The sequence below is a fragment of the Chaetura pelagica genome, unplaced genomic scaffold (genome assembly GCF_000747805.2).
Source record: "Chaetura pelagica isolate M959 unplaced genomic scaffold, ChaPel_1.0 scaffold62, whole genome shotgun sequence".
In the NCBI taxonomy this organism is placed as follows: Eukaryota; Metazoa; Chordata; class Aves; order Apodiformes; family Apodidae; genus Chaetura; species Chaetura pelagica.
Genome location: NW_009952438.1, coordinates 552310 through 571775, shown reverse-complemented (window position 1 = coordinate 571775; position 19466 = coordinate 552310). Strand labels below are relative to the sequence as shown.

General features: G+C 46.6%; 2 protein-coding genes across 2 annotated transcripts in view; both read left to right on the top strand.

Annotated features, from left to right (window-relative positions):
- The window catches only part of LAMA4 (laminin, alpha 4), an 89704-nt gene extending 78327 nt beyond the window's left edge, over positions 1-11377 (top strand). The window contains exons 30-39 of the mRNA XM_010008393.1: positions 703-867; positions 1566-1719; positions 2436-2629; positions 3225-3414; positions 4244-4399; positions 5160-5319; positions 6340-6470; positions 8182-8275; positions 9281-9400; positions 11116-11377. Of these exons, the coding sequence (XP_010006695.1) occupies positions 703-867; positions 1566-1719; positions 2436-2629; positions 3225-3414; positions 4244-4399; positions 5160-5319; positions 6340-6470; positions 8182-8275; positions 9281-9400; positions 11116-11261 (1510 nt within the window). The 3' untranslated portion in view covers positions 11262-11377. The remainder of the gene's footprint in view (positions 1-702; positions 868-1565; positions 1720-2435; positions 2630-3224; positions 3415-4243; positions 4400-5159; positions 5320-6339; positions 6471-8181; positions 8276-9280; positions 9401-11115) is intronic.
- An 8026-nt stretch (positions 11378-19403) lies between these two features.
- The window catches only part of TUBE1 (tubulin, epsilon 1), a 10419-nt gene continuing 10356 nt past the window's right edge, over positions 19404-19466 (top strand). Inside the window, exon 1 of the mRNA XM_010008392.1 lies at positions 19404-19428. Within this exon, the coding sequence (XP_010006694.1) occupies positions 19404-19428 (25 nt within the window). The remainder of the gene's footprint in view (positions 19429-19466) is intronic.

Below are 19466 nucleotides of genomic sequence, written 5' to 3'. Positions count from 1 at the left end.
ATGGGGGCATAAAGGAGAAGGATCAGCACGTGTTTAGATCTTGCTGTACCTAAATGGTGGCTCCATCTACTCACTGCCAATCCCTTAACTTATCTACCTTCACTGGGTGGACTCAGTTTATTTTGGACTCCACAATTAACCCCAGGGTGTTATAAAATCCATGGGCCTCTGGACTCCACTTTGCCAGGGGGGTAATGGCACTGCTACCTGCTGCACAGCTGGGAGTGGGAAGGGCTTCTCCTCACCTGGAGCACTAACAGGGGAACCTTCTCACTCTCTTCAACTCCCTGAAGGGAGGTCGTGGGCAGGTGGGGTTGAGCTCTTCTCCCAGGTGTCAGGACATGAGGGCCTGGCCTGAAGCTGCTCCAGGGGAGGTTTAGGTTGGATATCAGGAAGCACTTCCTCATGGAGAGGGTGATCAGACCTTGGGATGGGCTGCCCAGGGACGTGGTGGAGGCACCATCCCTGGAGGTGCTCAAGGAAAGGCTGGAGGTGGCACTGAGTGCCCTGGTCTGGAGATGTGGGGGTGTTGGTCACGGGCTGGCCTTGAGGATCTCAGAGGTCTTTTCCAGCCTCAATAATTCTGTGACTCAGTGATGTGCACATGGCTTGGAGCAGCCTGGGTGCATGTACAGGGCTGTCTAACCACCTGCACTGGCTGCTCCAAAACCTGCCTACAAAGTGGGTGCTTTGCCTTTGCAGATACGAGCTGAGTGTTGACGACAAGAAACAAAGCAAGAAGAACCCAGCAAAGGACAGAGCAGGAAAAAGCCCAGAGGGTGGCAAGAAGTTTTATTTTGGTGGCTCTCCCCTCAGAACCCAGCAAGCCAACTTCACGGGCTGCATAAGCAATGCTTACTTCACCAGGTGAGCAGCTTCCTCCCAAACCCACCACCAAGCAGTCCCTGCCTGGCAGCTCAGATAAGAGCTGAAGAGAACTGGTTTACTGTCAGAATCAAATTCCCTCTCTCATTCTGCAAGGCTGGACATGACATGTGAAGAAGCTTTTCAGCTCATTTGCCATGGGACCTGTTGGCACAGCCCTGCTAGGTTAAGATGTTGTAAAAGTTAAAGGAATTGTTAAAGGAATGACTGGCTGTAAATCAGCTTTCGGTCCCACACCTGCTGGTGCAACATGCAATGTGCACAGCTGTGATTTACATTGAGATGATGCAGCTTTCAGCTCTGCCTTTGAAACAAAATTATATTAAGGCATCTCACAGGAGCTGGGGAAGTTAGGAGTTTGATCTTGTGAAAATGGCCAGAATTTGTTGATCTTATTCGCTTTACAAAATGCTCTTATATGGAAGATTCTGAAGTGAATTTGGTGCTGCAGGTTGAGATTGTTTCTGCAATCATGGATACAAGAGGGTGGGGTAGTACAGGCTGCATTACTCTAACATTGACTGGTCAACCTGGACCCTTACCCATGAGCCAGGAATGAAAAAACACCCAGCATTTAAACACCACTTGAACTATAAATGTAACATTCTGTGATTTTTATGATGACAATCCCAACACTTGCAAAGAAAGCTGTTCTTGTCACCCCCCCATGTGAAACACAGGTTGGACCGAGAGGTTGAAGTGGAAGATTTCCAGCAGTACCCTGAGAAAGTTCAGGCTGCTTTGTATGGATGCCCTGTTGAATCTCCTCCAGTTGCTCTTCTCCACAAGAAAGGAAAAAACTCATCAAAAGCCAAAGGGAACCGTAATAAAAAGGTTTGCTACAAATTCCTCCAGTACCACCTAGAATTTTCCAGAGTTGATACATCCTGTGTCACCTCTGGGGATTCTCCAGATCATGGGCCCAAGATGCACCACATGAGGAATTTTTCAGATGCAGGAAAGAAAGGACCCTGCTCCTTTGCATATCCCACCACTGCAAATGACTGCCCTGACCCCTCCATCTGCCCTACACTTGCACCACTCTCTCTTCCTAGAGCTGTCAAATAAAATTCATCACATATGCACAGAAGTACTTTAGAAAAAAAGCCTTTTTGACTTCCCCTGTGTCCTGAAGGAATAAGCTTCTATTCTCAGCTGCTTCTGTGTGGCTCTTCCCACTGGGCACAGTCAGCATGCACTCACACCAGTGTGACAAAATCCCTCTTGCAGCACCCAGAGCCTTCAGTCCCCCCATGTCCCCTCCTGCCTGCAGTAGAGCTGGTGTCAGCAAAGGCAGGAAGGGGAAGGTGCCATTAGGAAACCTGCAAAAGAATTGAGTTGCAATGATGTTAGTTACACCAGTGTTCTGGTTAACCCTTCTTTTGCCCTAAACCAGCACCTGTACTAGACCTGCTCATGGAAAATCTGACTGGGAACCATTCTTGTTTGTCCTGTAAGGAAACAACACATCACCTGCTTAGATATCAGTGTTATTTTGTTACGTCCAACCAGCGTTAACATTTCTGGTTGATGTTTCTCTTTCTGCAAAGGTGGGAAGGGATAAAGACAAGATCTCACAGCCTTCAGGGGGCCTCAAAAAGCTGCATCAAGAGGTGAACATGCAAAGAGACCCTCAGTGCCACTTGCCTGTGAATCCCAAGGCAACCAGAGATGCATTCCAGTTTGGAGGAACAGCAAACAGCCGCCAGGAATTTGATCACATCCCAAAGGACTTTGGTGAAAGGTAAAGGGACCCTAGAAATAAAAACTGAATTCACTGGGGAGGAGGCAGACATATTTCCATTTTTTAAAAGGCCCTGTTCTGCTGTTACTTTGGCTTTTTCTTCATATCTTCAGCAATTTTTTGTACAGAACTTGTTGTTAGCATCTTCACTGTTCAGTGTCAAACCAAGTTGGCAGAGCTTGCCACAGGACTTTACAAGGAACTACAAGGAAGGAAAAGCTTGGCAGTGAGTCTGGAAGACATTAAAGGTTTGTGACCTTTCAGGCCTCCATGCCATTGTGGTTTAAAAGCCTCCCAGAACTGATGTTCAACAGGAATGGAACTTTAGAGTGCATAGTGTTATTGGTGGCCTGCACTGATTTTGTTAGCTCTAGAGAATTTGGTTTTGACAACAAATTCCTTGCAAGGCAGCTTCTTGTGCAGCTCTGACTTCTACTCCAAAAAAACCCAGCAAGGAATGTTTCTCAAAACAGCAGTTCCATAAAGGAGATAGATATTCCATTGGATGGAAGGAAAACCTGTCTTCCTCTGCCTACAGTTTGCTTTAAGTCAATTATATCTGCTCTAACTTTAATACTGTGTTTTCATGTGCCAGAGCTCAGTTCTCCATCAGTCTGAAAACCCACTCATCTCATGGAATGATTTTCTACGTCTCGGATCAACAAGAGACCAACTTCATGGCCCTTTTTGTTGCCCACGGGAGGCTCATCTTCATGTTCAATGCTGGGCATCAGAAGATAAGGATTAAGAGCCAAGAGAAATACAATGATGGCCTCTGGCACAACGTAAGTAAAAGAAAGGAAGCATTAGAGGGGCACACGCCAGCAAGTCCCTGCTGATGTGACAGCTCAGGGAGTTCTCATTCCTGTGCTCACACCTTGAGAAACTTCTGCCAATATTTTAACATCTTCAATGTTATATTTTATCAAGTCATTCACTAGGGACAGGAGAGGGAAGCAGCTATAAAACCCCAGCAATTCCCAACACTAACAGCTCAACAGAGGGGACAGAAACAAGTAGACCAGTGAGGCAGTTCAGAGGTAACTTAGCTAGGAAAGGAAGGGCTTGGGTCATTTTGTGCTTAAGCAAGGAGCACAGCTGTCTGAGGAGCCCTCTGTAGGATATGAAAATAAAAAGACAATTTTATGGATCAAGGTGAATTTCCCTCTGAATTTCCCTCTCTCACCACTGACCACAGAGGAACTCTACAGTTACTAAGCTCCTAATGTGGGCATGTCATTGTTTAAAATAGACTGGATGAATCCTGACCAGAAAACTGGTGCAGACCATGCAAATGCTCACAGTGATAGCCCTGTAGCAATGAATCACATCTGCACACATAAGATGGGCAGATCTCAGTAGACCTTGGGACACCTGGATTGCCTCTGCCTTGTGCACCAAAATGTCAAAAAGACATCAGTTTTACTACCTAAGCTCTACAGGAATGCAAAACACAGCATTGTCCAGCAAAGAATGTTGGCAGTTAATCCAACAGGATTGCAGAGTATCACTCACAAGCTTTTCTTCTCAAACTTCTTATCTTCTTCCACTGCACAGGAATGTTCCCTCAACAGCTTAAAGTAATCTTCCAATTCTTTTTTTCTCCCATTCTAGGTGATATTTATGAGAGGCAGGAATATTGGTCGGTTGATCATCGATGGTCTCCGAGTACTGGAAGAACCTTTTGGTGGTAATGCCAGTCCTTGGCAAGTCACCAAACCACTCTACATTGGGGGTGTTGCTCCAGGAAAAGCTGTAAAAAATATCCAGGTAAAGCAGACAGCCATTCCATCATCCCACAGCTGTTGTTGTACAAACTGAGTGCAGGGGTGAGGTGTGTTGTGGCTGGAGTCCTGGTCCTGCAGGGCTGGGCTGGCTGCAGCTGGACGAGGCTTCCACAGACTTGCAGCAGCAACTGCAAAGCCAGTGGTGTCTGAGGAACAGAGGAATCCTGGTGACCCCCAAGCTTAGGTGAGACAGGTGAAGGGAGGTGAGGTCAGTTGCACCCAAAGGTCTGGGGTACAGAGGAGCTTCAGAGGGATCTCAGCGTTCTTTAGTAGCCCTGTTGTAAGTCAGGATTCTGCTCTACATCTTGGTACTGAAGTACGTGGAAAGGAGTGTTAAAGCAAAAAAGAATATAACCAAGGCTCCTTCAAAATAACCTTCAGTGTCAGGTGCCTAACAAGGCAGATGTGCTGCTCAGAAGCAGCAGAGCCCTGCCCTGCCTGGAGGGTGCGAGGTGTGTGTCACACTGCCTGGCTCCAGCTGCACCTTGTGGCTCAGGGTTCAGTAAGGGCTGTCTGAGAAACAACACAAGCTGGACTTACCTTGAAGGCATCAGAGAGACACGAGAGGCTGTGAAAAGCATCAGTCCTGCTTCTCTTCTCTGGAAACAGTGTTTTAATTCAGCACTGCCACACCAGACAATCACAGCCCTAGAGCTCATGAACAAGTACAAGCAAGGAGGGAAGAGTTTCTTTCCTTCCACAAGCTGTTTGTCTGTTAATCATGCTTTGTTTTTCCCCCTCAGATTAACTCTGTCTACAGTTTCAGTGGCTGCCTCAGCAATTTACAGCTCAATGGGAGATCAGTCACCTCAGCCTCCCAGACGTTCAGTGTCACACCTTGCTTTGAAGGCCCAGCCGAAGCAGGAACATACTTCTCATCAGAAGGAGGATATGTCGTCCTTGGTAATACCTTGCTGAGCAAATGCATCCCATAATAAGCCTGTAGTATTCACCGTGCTTCAGGTTGGCATATTTCACCCAAGGGTGTGGGAACTTCTGAGGCTGGGAGCCCTAACAGGTAGAGATCTTTACTGTGGGAAGCAGCTGGAGGTGGCAGGTCACTGTGCCACCATGGAACTGGAGAAGCTGTTTCATAAACACAGCTGCCTGTACCTATGTGAGTATTAAAAATAATTAAACCAATTTTGCTAGGAAGCAGATTATAATGTGGTAAAAATGATCATAAATATGTAGAAGTCAATGTGGCTAAGACCAAGCACGTGAGTAAATGGTCATCCCTTAGCTCTTAAATAATAAAACCACTAAAGAATCCTAAGGAGAGGCTTTCTGCATGTCTGAGCAGCATGACTGAACACATCTTTCCTGTCACTCAGCCTGCTGTGCTCCAGGAAGGGTTTCAGGAAGGGGTTTTGGTCACATAGGCTCTGATCTGAACAGGAAAAGAAATGACACAGCCCTGTTCATTGGCAACACCAGGAAGAGTCAGGCAAGGTCTGTCACTTGCTTGCAGGCCTGACACCAGATTGAAAAAGGGGGTTTCTTCTGCTGAGCCCTCAAAGCTCAGGTGAACTCCCACTCCCTGTGCAAAGGCTGCTGAGTATCTAGCAAATTGCACAAGAAGAAACTGCCAAAGAAATACAGATCATGTACCTTCTGCTGCTCGTCGCATTGCTGAGAAAATTTGTTTTAACAAAATACTTTAAAAATAAATAATCAGTAAAATAAAGAATCCTCAATCAGTACTTCCAGCAGACATAATCAAAACAAGAGCTGGGAAGGGTCCTTGGCAGCACAACACAGCACCTCCTCACCTGTGTGCACTGGCACAGCCTCCAGCTGTTTAAGGACAGAACAAGCAAGTTCCACCCTGGGGCTTTCAATCTCCCATTTGACTTCGAGCAGGCGTCCAATTTCATCCCTAACTCAGGACAAAAATAATGTTGTTTTCTTTTCCCCCCCCAGATGAATCCTTCAGCCTAGGCTTGAAATTTGAGGTCGTTTTTGAGCTCCGTCCCCGAAGCAGCTCCGGGATTTTGCTGCACGGCCACAGTGTGAATGGGGAGTACCTGAACATGCACATGAGAGATGGACAGGTAGAATGGGAGCTCCCCTGCCCTCACTGGCTCCTCTCCTACCTGCTTGGGCTCTGCTACCTGCAGCTTTCCTCTTGCAAATTCACCATGAGTTGCCTGGTATTCCTCTCCAACACATTCCAGCTGCTTAGATCAGGCAACCTAGATACTCCCTTTAAAATGTAAAAAGTAGCACCTGAAGCAAAATCAGATCACTTTCCTGATACCAACTGTAAATATTTCATGAGCAGTGGAAAAGAAGCAAAAGCACTGACTCTTTTTCCATCCACACATGAAAAACATGTAACAGCACAAATAAGGTAATTGTTGATGAATTTTTATTTCTGGTTCATTAAAGGAGAAGCCTGAGTTGTGCTGGGTCTATTCTTGCTTTAACACACACGTGTGTGATGGGCAGGGTGAGGGAAAGTTCTGATTATCTGTTGCTCTGGTTCCTAGGGTCTCTGGATTTTTGTCAATGAACTGCACCTACCAGATAGTTGTTGCTGTTGCTGTTTGTTTTATTACATTCAGTACTGAAATGTGGGTCCCTTCACACCACACACCTTAGAGATCACTTCCTGCACATGCAATTCATAAACACAATCCCCCTGGAAAAGCAGCTCTTCCCTGCTTGTCACTGCAACAAGCATGACAGTTACACTGTCCCAGTGAGCACCTGTGGCTTTGCCACTCTCTTCTCTCCTTGGCTGTGATACCAAAGGCCTGTTCTGTGAAAACATTTTTGCTGGACAAACTAGAACAACCATCACCTTTAATTCATTTCTTAAACGTACACACACCTCTCTCCATCAGTGCAGCCTGTCTGTGGGATTCACTAAGGAGCCACTTTATTTCATGATCCTGCATTTGATTTATTCACTCCTCTGTCTTTTGTCCATGTGTAGATGAAAGAGAACATGAGGATCATTGCACTGATGTTTGCTGGTACCCCTGTGGAAAAAATGTTCAAAGATTTCTTAACTACAACTATACTGAACCAGAGATCCCCTCAGCTGAAATATAAGTTGTTCCCATGCAACATTTTCAGCAGGCAAGGTGTGACCATTGCCAGGGACAGCACAGACATTTGAAAAGCCAGAGGGATTTATTTGGCTCCATGTCTGCAGTTCTCTGGCAATCCCCACTGGGAATTCTGTGCCCCACAACAGGGGCTACTGCTGTGCCACTTCCCTGCAGAGCAACAATAATACACATCCCTACAGTAGACATGCAAAATTCAGAACAAGGTTCCCTTCCTGGCTGTGCCAGAAATTTCCTGGTAAGCCTGAACAAATAAAAGTTATTCTGAGGTTTCTCATCTGTTCCTTTCTCAATTCTTGGCTGTTCATGCTTGGGCTGTTCACCACTGTTTTCCTCATTCAGAGGCCAGCAACATGCCAAGACATCATCTGATGCCTCTGAGCACTAATCTGTCACACAGGGCAGCAGTACTAGAAAATTGAAGTGAAATTCATTGTTATTCTTTAATATTTTTCTAACTCCTTCTTGAGCTCAAACCAGAAATGTTGCAGAACTATTGAATCTAAAAAAATAAACAAATATAGGTGTGAATGAGAAAGGTGCTTTATTTTAAAGAATGTAATTAAAGAATGTTTTTCTTTCACTTCCACACTAGACATGTTTTGAGTGGTGAATGCAGCATTATTACAGCAGAAGGAACACAGCCCAGGATGGGGCTGGCACTGATGACTTTGTTCTTTTCCTCCAGGTTACTGTGAAACTCCATAATGGAATCAGGGAGTTTTCAACTTCAGTGACACTGAAACAGAGTCTCTGCGATGGCAGGTGGCACCGAATTGCAGGTCAGTAAAACAGCAGCATCCCCTTCAAGAAGGTGACCCAGTTCCCCCTCCCCAGATATCCATCTCCATGGGTCGGTGCACTGGGAATGGGCTTGTATTTTCCATTCTTCCCTTTCACCTGCCAGGGTGGAAGTCTGTGTGAAAGAAACAGTCAAGTCTGTCCCTCAGGTTCAGGAGCTGTAGAGCTTGCTGGGAGGATGGGAACAAGTTGTTGTGAAGAACAACCATGGCTGGCAGTTCTATGTTCAAAGAACACAGCCTAGATGAAATGCTGGCAATCCCTCCTCAGCCCTACACCACATCATATTCTTCTCCCAACTGGAGGGTCAGTAAGTTGGTGGAAGGCAGCAGGCACAAGTATGTGCTGCCCTTAGAGGTCAAATAACAGGACAGAAAGTCAGAAGGTACTTCCAAACCTCAGGTACTTTGAGCTCCCTCTTCTTCCTGTCTAGCTGCTCACTTGGGATGTCTCCCAGTGTCACATCCAGAGGAGATCTGAGTGTGCACCCTTTCCCCATGTGTTCTGCTTTCCTTTTGAAGTAAACCCAGGGACATAAGCAGGGAGGAAACCTCACTGCATCCCAGCATGTCCCTGCTGGGAATGAGTTAGCATCCCTGTAGACATTCCAGCCCCACCTGGCTGTGTTCCTGTGGGATCTGCTCTAGGGGATCCTGCTCTGGCAGGGGTTGGACTGGGTGATCTCCAGAGCTCACCCCACCACTCTGTGCTCTGTGACACAGTCTCACCAAGCCACGTGCCAGTGTGTGCTCAGACCCTGAGCCCAGACACAGCTGCCACCAGCCAGAAGCTCCAAGCACAGCACCCTGCTCCCAGCTGCATCTGGCACTGGCCCTGCTCTGTGCCAACGTGTGCACACACATGGGTGGCTCACACCCCTGGAGCAGACACTGACTCCAGCTCCTCAGATCAAATTCTGTCTGTCAGAGAAAAAAACACCTGCTACTTTTTACAACCTTTTTGATCCTTGCTCCTTCTCCTTCCAGTTATTCGAGATGCTAACGTGGTGCAGCTGGATGTGGACTCTGAAGTCAACCATGTGGTGGGGCCACTAAACCCAAAGGCAGTTGACCACAAGGAGCCAGTGTTCATTGGAGGTGTGCCAGGTAAGGCTTTGGCAGTGTTACCAGGTGTTGTTCTCAAAATGCAACAGTTTCCAGAAAAAAAAAGCATAACCTGATGTGAGGAACCCGGTGAAATTCAAAGGCTCAAGAGCTGATGAGAAATGTTCTGCCCCAAGTTCTCAAAGAAAAAAAGTGTTGCCAGTGAAATAAACACAGTCACAGTTGCTGGAGGGTCAGATATGGAGTCAGAAGATAAATCAGCCAGCTAGGAAAAAAATAGCTTTTTTTTTTTCCCACTTGACTCTTCCAGAATGGGCTGACTGTGCTTGAAGAAGTTATTTAGTTGTTGATGGGATTGGAAACTCAGTGTGACTGTAACTGGAATCTCAGGGTTTGGTTGCTGGTAGACTTCTTGCTTTGAACAGCAGACAAAACATGAAGGTTCTCTTATCTGACTGGTGAGTTCTATTGCACAGATGTCTGCTCATGTGAACTTGTGACTCACAGACCATCTGTGGAGCGTGGGCCAAGATTACTACAGTAACTTCCCTTACTCAACAGACACAGCTACTCTGCTGAGCTTCATATGCAAACTGTAATCAACACTACGTGGTTCCTTTTTTAAGTCATCTCCTGTACATTTCTCCTGGGAAACACACAACATGATTTCTCCCTGCCTTGCGTGTCAATCATGAGCAGCTCCAACTACAAAATTTATTATATTACTTATCTTAGATTAGTGGCTTGAGTCCATGCTGATCTCATCCATCCCACACTAGCAGGAGGAAAAATGAGCCTGAAGGGAATAATAACATCTATGTGCAGATGCCTGTTCACTCTTTAAATCCAAACTGGAATTTTAAAACTCTTCCCAGAGAGGTAATAGAAAGTGGTGGTTGCAAATGCAGTTCTGCTCCATGATAGAGCCTTCCACTCCTCCACCCATGCTGAAGCACAAAGGCAATGCCACACATTGCCTCTCTAATACTATTACCACTTCAGTGCAGAAACTTCTTACACTGAACTTCACCACAGCAACCAAGCTAGAATACTAACCAGTGCCAGGCAAACACCAGAACCTAAATGCAAACTAACAAATCAGACACAGAGGACACTGCATGTAATGCTAGAAGCAATTACAAACAGGCACCCTGGGATTCATCTACTCTGCTGTTTAAAAGAAAATGCACTTGTCAAAAAATGCAAGATTGTGCTTCTACTGACTGTGCAGCATCAAGAAGAGTTTAATTGTGCTTCTACTGACTGTGCAGCATCAAGAGTTTGACACAGATGTAGAGAACTGCCCACACGCACTGTCACAGTCTCCAGGACATGGCAGGGGAGCAGATGCTGTACCAGACCCACAGAACACTCAGCAGACCTGCAGTCAGTAGCAAATTGCCAAGGAAGAGAAACGTGTGGCAGGTTCTTGTTGTACACACAGACTAGCCTGGAGACACCAGCTTCTCTTTACTCCCTGCAGGCTTTTCAGTGCAACAGAAATACCTTCCCTATACTCTGACTCTTCCAATGCTCCAGTGTTTTGCTAAATCTTTCTGTACCAGTTGGACTGGCCAGTTATGTTGGTGGAGTGTGTGGATGTTCAGGAGGTACTACAGCATGGTCCTCAGAACTGACCTCTGAGCTCTAAGGGAGGGGATTCACCATCTGTTACAGATTCTGCCACCAAAATTGTTATTTTGGTCATCATGAGCTCTAACTTGTCAATTATTTTTTGTTCAATCTGCTCCTTCCAGAGTCCCTGCTGACATCCAGCCTGACCACACGCAGCTCCTTCATCGGCTGCATCCGCAACTTCATGATTGATGAGAAGCCAGTGAGTTTTAGCAAAGCAGCTTTGGTTAGTGGTGCTGTAAGCATCAACACCTGCCCAGCAGCCTGACAGGGCCTGCATCAACCCTGTGCAGCTCCTTGGACCACAGAAAGAAAAACGGGACAAAAGAAACCAGGTTCATCAAGAGAAGAAGGATGAAAAGATGAAGGATTCATCTACAGAAAGCAGTGTGTTTAAGGGTCACTTCTAGTCCTCATGTGCAAACAAAAATCACTGAAGAATAAAGGGCTGTTGCTTCTGCACTTCTCTTACTATGCCACAAGAGTGAGCTTCACCATTTCTTACAGTGTATCTGCGGCCAGCCTGTCACACCAGCATGCGGGGTTAGGGAAGAAACAAAACCTCCACTAGATGTGTTACTTTCAGGAGAGATCCTTCCCATCATTTCATTCCATACTCTAGGCCACCCTTTGTTTCACAGGAAAAGATCTGCTAATGCACACGTCAGAATAAAGCTGGATAATATTGCAAATAACTGTGCTCAGAGGGATTTGTTTTTCAGTTTCCATTCAACTCCTGTACATATTCCTCACTTAGAATGAGAGGCAGAGAGCACACCAACTATGTAGGCTTTCCAACAGTGACAAACTGAAAATGTTACTCCTCTTCTAGACTTCCTGGGCATGTTCTAGCACAAAGTGAAGACAGGACATGTATCTTTTAAACCAGACACTTTCTATAACCAACCATCTACCTAAACTGAGGAACTTCACAGCAATACTCGTCTCACCTAGGAAGGGAGAGGAGAAGCAAAATTCAAAATGTCAGGTTTTTCCTCTAAATTTTAAATGCACTTGCACAGAGACACAGCACTAAATCCATCACCTCGTTGTGAACTCCAGTACAACCCAAGTGACCATGAAACAGAATTGTAGTCACAGTTTCAGGCACATCACATAAGATTAGCACTGCCTTGTGAGGCTGCTGCAGGACTCCAGTTTGAAGCTGTAACCATCAAACTGGGAACATGTTCCTGTGGAATGTATCCTGGAAGAGGAACTGGGAGTGGAACAGGAAGGTGCAAACATAAGGCAAAGGGCTGCAGGTATGAGCTGTGTTCAAACCCTAGAAGGCAGATGGAAGATGATACTGGGCTTTTGATCCAGCAGGCTTGAAGATCCCACAGACACAAGACACTGGCAAAACTCAGCCTCTTCAGTGACAACCTACAAGGCACCAAAGCCATTTAAGTTTGTTTTCTTTAAAGAATAAACTACTGTTGACAGGAAAATGTATGACTGCTGGGCAAATTATTGTTGTTGGAACCCATCCAAAACATGACCAGCTGCAAAGCAGTAAAGTGTGAAAGGTGAAAATGAAGGGCAACACCTCACAGACTGAAAATTAATAGCAGCTCATCTGGAAAACACACAAGTGACAATTAGAATCCAAAGATATTGAATCAATGGACAGGTAGGGGAACCACCAGAATAAGACACATGTGCAAGCACTGAGCAGTAACTTCCATCCTACTCTCCCAGTAGGAAAAGGGGTTTGACAGAGTGAAGTGGTCTTGGCCTACTCTGGATGAAGCACAGCAAGCTCTGGACAGACTGGCATAAAAAAGCTGGGATCCAAAAGCTGGAATCCCACCACTGCCTCCCCACTTTTCTCTAGAGACCAGAGTTGGGTGGGAAGTAGAGAAGACAGTGTGGCTCCATCAGCCCCTGCCCCTCCTGCCCCCAGCCCTGCCAGCCCTGCTCATGTTGTCAGCCCCACGCCTGCTCTAACTGCCTTCTCCTGGACACAGCTCCCATTCTGTTCCCTGCAGCTCCCGAGACTGCTGTGCTTCCCAAGCTCAGGGAAGGGGTACAGACCCCTCTGCCCATCACTCCACAGCCCCCTGCCCACCCCTCAGGAGCAGGCAGTCTGAGGACCCCTCTGCAGCCTCTTTGAAGCAACCACACCATGGGGCTCCAAATCCAGCTGCCTTCAAATGCCACCTGTGTCTCAGAGAACAAAACCAGGATGCCTGCCCAGCTCTTCCCTGCTCCCAGCTGATACCCAGGCACTGAACAGCAAACACGTACAGCTTTCAGTGTGGGAATGTTTTGTTATTGAGGTGGAGGGGGATTGTCCTCAGACCAGTGGGTACCAGAGGCTGTGCCAGGTGTCAAGGCAGTGCAGCTGGGAGCAGGGGTGAAAAAGGAAACCTCTCTCCTTCCAGAGGCAGCAAGCTGTTGGATTGGCTCAGTCCAACAGAACCATACAGAATCACAGACTGGTTTGGGTTGGAAGGGACCTTAACGATCCAGTCCCACCCCCCTGCATGGGCAGGGACACCTCCCACCAGCCCAGGCTGCTCCAAGCCCCATCCAACCTGCCCTTCAACACTGCCAGGGATGGGGCAGCCACAGCTTCCCTGGGCAACCTGGGCCAGGCTCTCACCACCCTCACACTCCACAATTCCCTCCTCATGTCTCACCTCAATCTCCCTCCTCCAGTTTTCATCCATTCCCCCTTGTCCTCTCACTACAAGCTCTAAAGAACATGACACCACAACCCGAGCTGTTTCCTCAGGCCCTGAGCTCCAGGATGCTGCTGCTGCAGAGAACAGAACAGCAGATTCCCTGCTTAGATGGGCTCCTGACAAGGATTAACTGACATTCCCTCCCAGGTTGTCTGCAGCTGCTAAGCAGAGATAGCCAGGAATAGCACGTGCTGGTGCCTCCCAGGAACACCACAGCTTAGTGAATGCTGGTATTCAGTGGAGCTTTGCACATTAACTGGTACACTCATCATCAGAATGTTTTTCCACCTTACTTCAAACCAAAGCATATTTTCTCATATTCACATCCCAGCTCTGTGAATAAACAGTATTTTTCTTCTCCGTATTTGCTGCAATGAGGTTTGGTTTTGTTCAACCAATTTACATTTAAGAATGGCTTTTCTGATTAATCAGTCCTCTGCATATTTTATATATGGAAAACTAGAAATGAAGTTAAATAGTATGAGAATTTAAAAAAAAACACAACACATTAAAATTCATAAACTGCTACCATTCCATTTACTTTTCTTTACTGTATCACCAGCTGATCAAACCCAGCAATATTTGTGGAGGAGATCTTCCTCAGTTTTCATTCCTTGGCCTCAGAGATGCAGGTTTTCACTCTGCAGAACAGGGTTTCCAAAGAAAAATACGAGAAACCAGAGGATACTTGCAGACTCAGGAGAAAGATAATAATGCAAATTTCCCTGTCTCCAACACAGAGCTTCAAATTAACATTCCATATGCACCAAGGAAGGTCTGCATGGGATGCATGACATTACACACACCTCTGCACTCATTTCAAAGCTCCAGGTGATTAAGAGAAAGCAACTGCCTAAGCAGTTTTCTTCCCAGAATGCAAGCTCTCTTCTCTTTCTCTCTTAAAAATGTATCGCTCCAAAGTACAAAATGATTCGTCCACAAAGATTTGGGAAGAAACCTCCAAGTTCTGAGGTACACAGTCAGATTACCCTTTTGCATTTCCAATATGAATGTGACTATCTCAGTCCTGCAGAAAGCCTACCAAAAAAATGAGCACTGACCCTGAGGAGATTGTAACTTTCCCTGCCACCTGCAGGGTTTTAATAAGTGTCCTTAGAGCCATTCTCTAAATCAGGTACAACTGCACTGTTGTTGTATCATGGAATATTCTGAAATTTGACATTCGTGTGGCTATGTAGGAAAGAATCCACTTTCAAGCTGAAACACTCAAGAAATTGCTTCAAAATAGAGTATTTAATTAGGAGATTCCTGGCCCCTCTGTGTCTTATTTCTGAAGGTCTGTCGAGATCTCCCATAGTTAAAGGCTTTTATCAACCTTTCCTTCCTCTCAGGGATCAAGGGTTTGGACATCAGCATGAAAAGGAAAGCAAAAGATGAGGGGTTACAGGTCTGACAGTAATTTCCCAAAAGCCAACCATTCTAACTAATAATAAATAAATAAATAATACTAATATTTTTTTAAAAATACAACAAAATAAACTATGACCTGAGCTCTGATATACATGAAGGGCCATCATGAGTTCAGGTCCCAACGTACTCTCCCTGCAGCAGCTGTGAGCTGAAGAGGCCAGTGACTGTCACAGACAGGCTGCTGGAAGCACAGCACACACATTTGCACTCGTGCTGCCCATTTGGCTCTTGTTATGGCTGGGATGGAAGGGTTAGTCACAGACTCACAGTGCTCATGTCAACTCATTTCCTTTCAATAACATTGTGAGTTATCCCTACAATTCAATGACTCAATTAATGAGGAAAGCTATTACTGTGCAGCATCAAGAACAGAAAGGTACTGAGAAGATAAGGGTAAGAAACACACATTAGCAGAAGCCTGATGACTGAAAGATTAACATAGAGAGTCTCTGAGGGAACCTGACTGGATAAATGCATTTATACTATGGTACCACAATGGAGAAAGTCAGTGGGTGATTATTCCTTTCACATAGTTGAGCTGCTTCATTAACTCTCTGAGCACGTGCACCAGACCAGGTCTTCATTACACACCCACTTCCTGCCCTTGGACCTCCTCTGGGAGCTAAAAAATATTCCCACATGAATACGGATCTCAATTGCTCCTCTGATTCCCAGTGTTTCCAAGCTCAGTCAGAACAATCACTTTGCACTGGCCAGCACCAACCTCTTAACAGCACTTTGGAAGCCGAAGCACAAGGTTTCTTGCTGAAACTTCATGTTCAACGAAGCAAATCCCATTAAGCTGCATCTTGAGAGGACACAGGACACAGAAACAAACTGAAAGAACAGGTAGCAAGTGCAGCTGACAGCACTTAGTGTAGCTAACTACACAAGAGGACAGCAAGCCAGATACACTAACACCAGGAGATTTCTGTAGACTTTAAGGTTTAGAAGGTGTACAAGCAACGTTGTGCTGCTTTTAGCCTAAGTGAGGCCAAAAGGACAGGCAAGGGGAAAGCCTCAAGGACAGGGCAGTGGGCAAAGAGGTTTGGAAACCCTTTCAGATCCAGCAGCTACAACAGACCACAGCCTGCAGGTCCAGACCAGGGCAGGTAACCACAGGGAACACAACTCAGCTACAGGCTGCAACTAGTCTGTCCAGAGAGAGGTAAGAAATTACTACCTGCTTTCCTGATTCATATTAATGTAAATTTAGGAGACTAGTTTATAAACTGGGAGTCAGAGGCAGCATTGTGCTGTGTGTGCAGAGAGCTCATGTTTTGTGAGGGTACCTGTCCTAGATGGGTGGGGTGGTGTTTGTATTGTCTGAGGTAACTGTACCTCTGCCTTTCCTCTCTGCTTTTTCTAGTTTAAGTTTGAGTCTAAAAGATGCAAATAGCTCTTCCAATGCTTGAGCAAAGAAGTTAAGCAGGTCCGTGGTGGTTTTGATGATACCAGTTTATTGATGTTCATACAGTGAAGTGGTGTGTGTGGTTGGCTGTAGCAGTGTCAGAAATGTCCAGGCCTTGAGGCTGAACTCAGGTAACTGAGAGGGCAGCCTCCTAGGAGTGAGAGAAAGGACAGGTTGTGGAAACAGAGGAACCCAGATTTTTGGTCACCCCAAAATGAGAAACTGTTACTTTTGTCTGATTGGTTTTTTTCTCAATCTTTATGTGTTGAGTAAAATGGAAAGACCCTGGTGCATCACTAATTAGAGTATTTTTTAAAAATTGCTCTGAAGTGTTAAGCTCCTGAGCAGAAAATATACAGAAGATTATTGAAGGGGTCCATAACACTTAAACAATTTCTATGTGTGTTTTTCATTGGTGCTCCAAGGGACTTGTAAGGTGTTGTTCAGTGTCTGACTTCTGGAGGGCACTGTGTCAGAAACCAAACCCTCCTGGAGCTCTCTCACGCACAGGGAAGTGATGACAAAACAACCCTTGAGCAGCATAAAAAATCACCCAGCCCTGGCAATAATAGTGCCCATTAGGGACACTTTTTTTTTTCCCCCCTTGGCTCAGTTTCCAGCTGTACTAATAGAACAGCACATCAAGCAAAGCTGTAAATAGAAGTTATAACTTAATAGGTGGGTGCTGGAGTGGAACAGACAGAAGCTGAGGCATGGGAGCCTTATTACTGCTCATCAGCAATTACTGAGGTATTGTAGACAGCAATCAGATTCTGTACAGACATTGTCTTCTATGCCAGGGCTGGTTGCTTTTTCCCCACAAAAATTCCTAGAAAAAAAGTAACACAAAATATGAACTTATTTTAAAGCTTATTTTAAAATAACTGAATCGAAACCAACAGGTTTTTTTTGAAGATAGATGAGCTGTGAACTCTCAGAACCTATTCTTGATGGTTGGGCTGGGTGATCTTCAATGTCTTTACCAACCAAGGTCATTCTGTGATCCTGTGATTCCTGCCAGACTTCCCACCTGCCTGTAACACTGAAGCTGTGGGTCCTTTGCAACTTCAAACACGAAGCTTGAGGAAGCTTGGGGCACCTGTTACATTTTCTTAAGAGCAAAACAAATTTCCAGTAGATGGATTCTACTCTTCCAATTAAGTTTTAAAAAAATAAGTCTTGAGATTTCTCATACATATGTATTTTATTTATTATATATAATGCATTATTATGTTGTATCATACAATATTGTATTTGCTGCAATACATCACTCATCTTTCCAGGAAACTTTGTGGTTTTTTTAAACAGTCCTTTGGGATCACTTTATTTTCCTGGGGACTTGTCATTGATCTCCACTGGATTTTAGGCCATGCCCAGTGGGATGATTAAGATACACTGAACTTCAGCTTTCTATTTTCATTTAGCAGATCCTGCTTGCACACCAGCACCAGACATGATATTTTTGGCAAAAGCCTGTTTTCTCGGGTAGTTTTACCCATAAAACCCAATGAACTGGGGTTTGTGGAAATACTTTTGCTCTCTCACAGCAAGTAGGAATGCCATCTGTGTCCCCAGAGAGCTTTCTGCAAGAGAGTGCCTTGTGTGTCAGAATCCTTTACACGACTGTGTGGTGCAGCCATGCTGTGGACTACTTTTACCTTGCATCTCCAGATTTCTTGCCTCTTTTACCTTGCATCTCTGTGTTTCTGGCCTCTTTTACCTTGCATCTCTGTGTTTCTTGCCTCTTTTACCTTCCATCTCTGTGTTTCTGGCCTCTTTTATCTTCCATCTCCAGATTTCTTGCCTCTCATCTTCAGTCCCACAGATGCTCTGTCTGACACACAGGCAAAACCACCACGTACCAGTACAGGCTGGGGGCTGACCTGCTGGAGAGCAGGGTAGGAGAAAGGGACCTGGGGGTCCTGGTGGACAGGAGGATGAGCATGAGCCAGCAATGTGCCCTTGTGGCCAAGAAGGCCAATGGCCTCCTGGGGTGCATTAGAAAGGGGGTGGTTAGTAGGTCAAGGGAGGTTCTCCTCCCCCTCTATTCTGCCTTGGTGAGGCCGCATCTGGAATATTGTGTCCAGTTCTGGGCCCCTCAGTTCCAGAAGGACAGGGAACTGCTGGAAAGAGCCCAGGGCAGAGCCACAGAGATGCTGGAGGGAGGGGAACATCTCCCTGCTGAGGAAAGGCTGAGGGAGCTGGGTCTGTTGGGCTTGGAGAAGAGGAGACTGAGGGGGCACCTCATCCATGGGCACAAATCTGTTCAGGGCAGTGTCAGGAGGGCAGAGCCAGGCTTTGTGCAGTGATGTCCAGTGACAGGACAAGGGGCAGTGGGTGCAAACTGGAGCACAGGAGGGTCCATGTGAATCTCAGGAAGAACTTCTTTGCTGTGAGAGTGCCAGAGCCCTGGGCCAGGCTGCCCAGAGAGGCTGTGGAGTCTCCTTCTCTGGAGACATTCCAACCCCCCTGGCCACGTTCCTGTGTGATGTGCTCTGGGTGCCCCTGCTCTGGCAGGGGGGCTGGGCTGGGGGAGCTTTCCAGGTCCCTCCCAACCCCTGGGATCCTGTGATCCCGTGAAAAGCAGCTCCTGATTGCGCTGTGAAAAAAAACAACCCGCTTGGGCCAAGAAACATGAAGCGGAGCTTGAAGAACCTCAGGAGCAGGCCCGTCCCAGCGCTGCCCCGGCCCCATCTCGGGGCCTCCCCGGCCCCGGGGGTCCCTGAGGGGCTGCGGGGAGGGGGTCCCTGCTGCGGAGGGGAGGAACCGCCGTCCGGGGCGGGTCCCGGCGGGGTCGGGAGGTGTTTGTCCCGCCCCGAGGGCGGGCAGGGCCTGCTTGGTGCTTCCCGTGCGGGTTCCGGGGAGGAGAGGCCCGGGCATGGCGCAGGCCGTGGTGCTGCAGGGTAGGGCCGGGCAGGGTGAGGAGGAGGGCAGGGCAGGG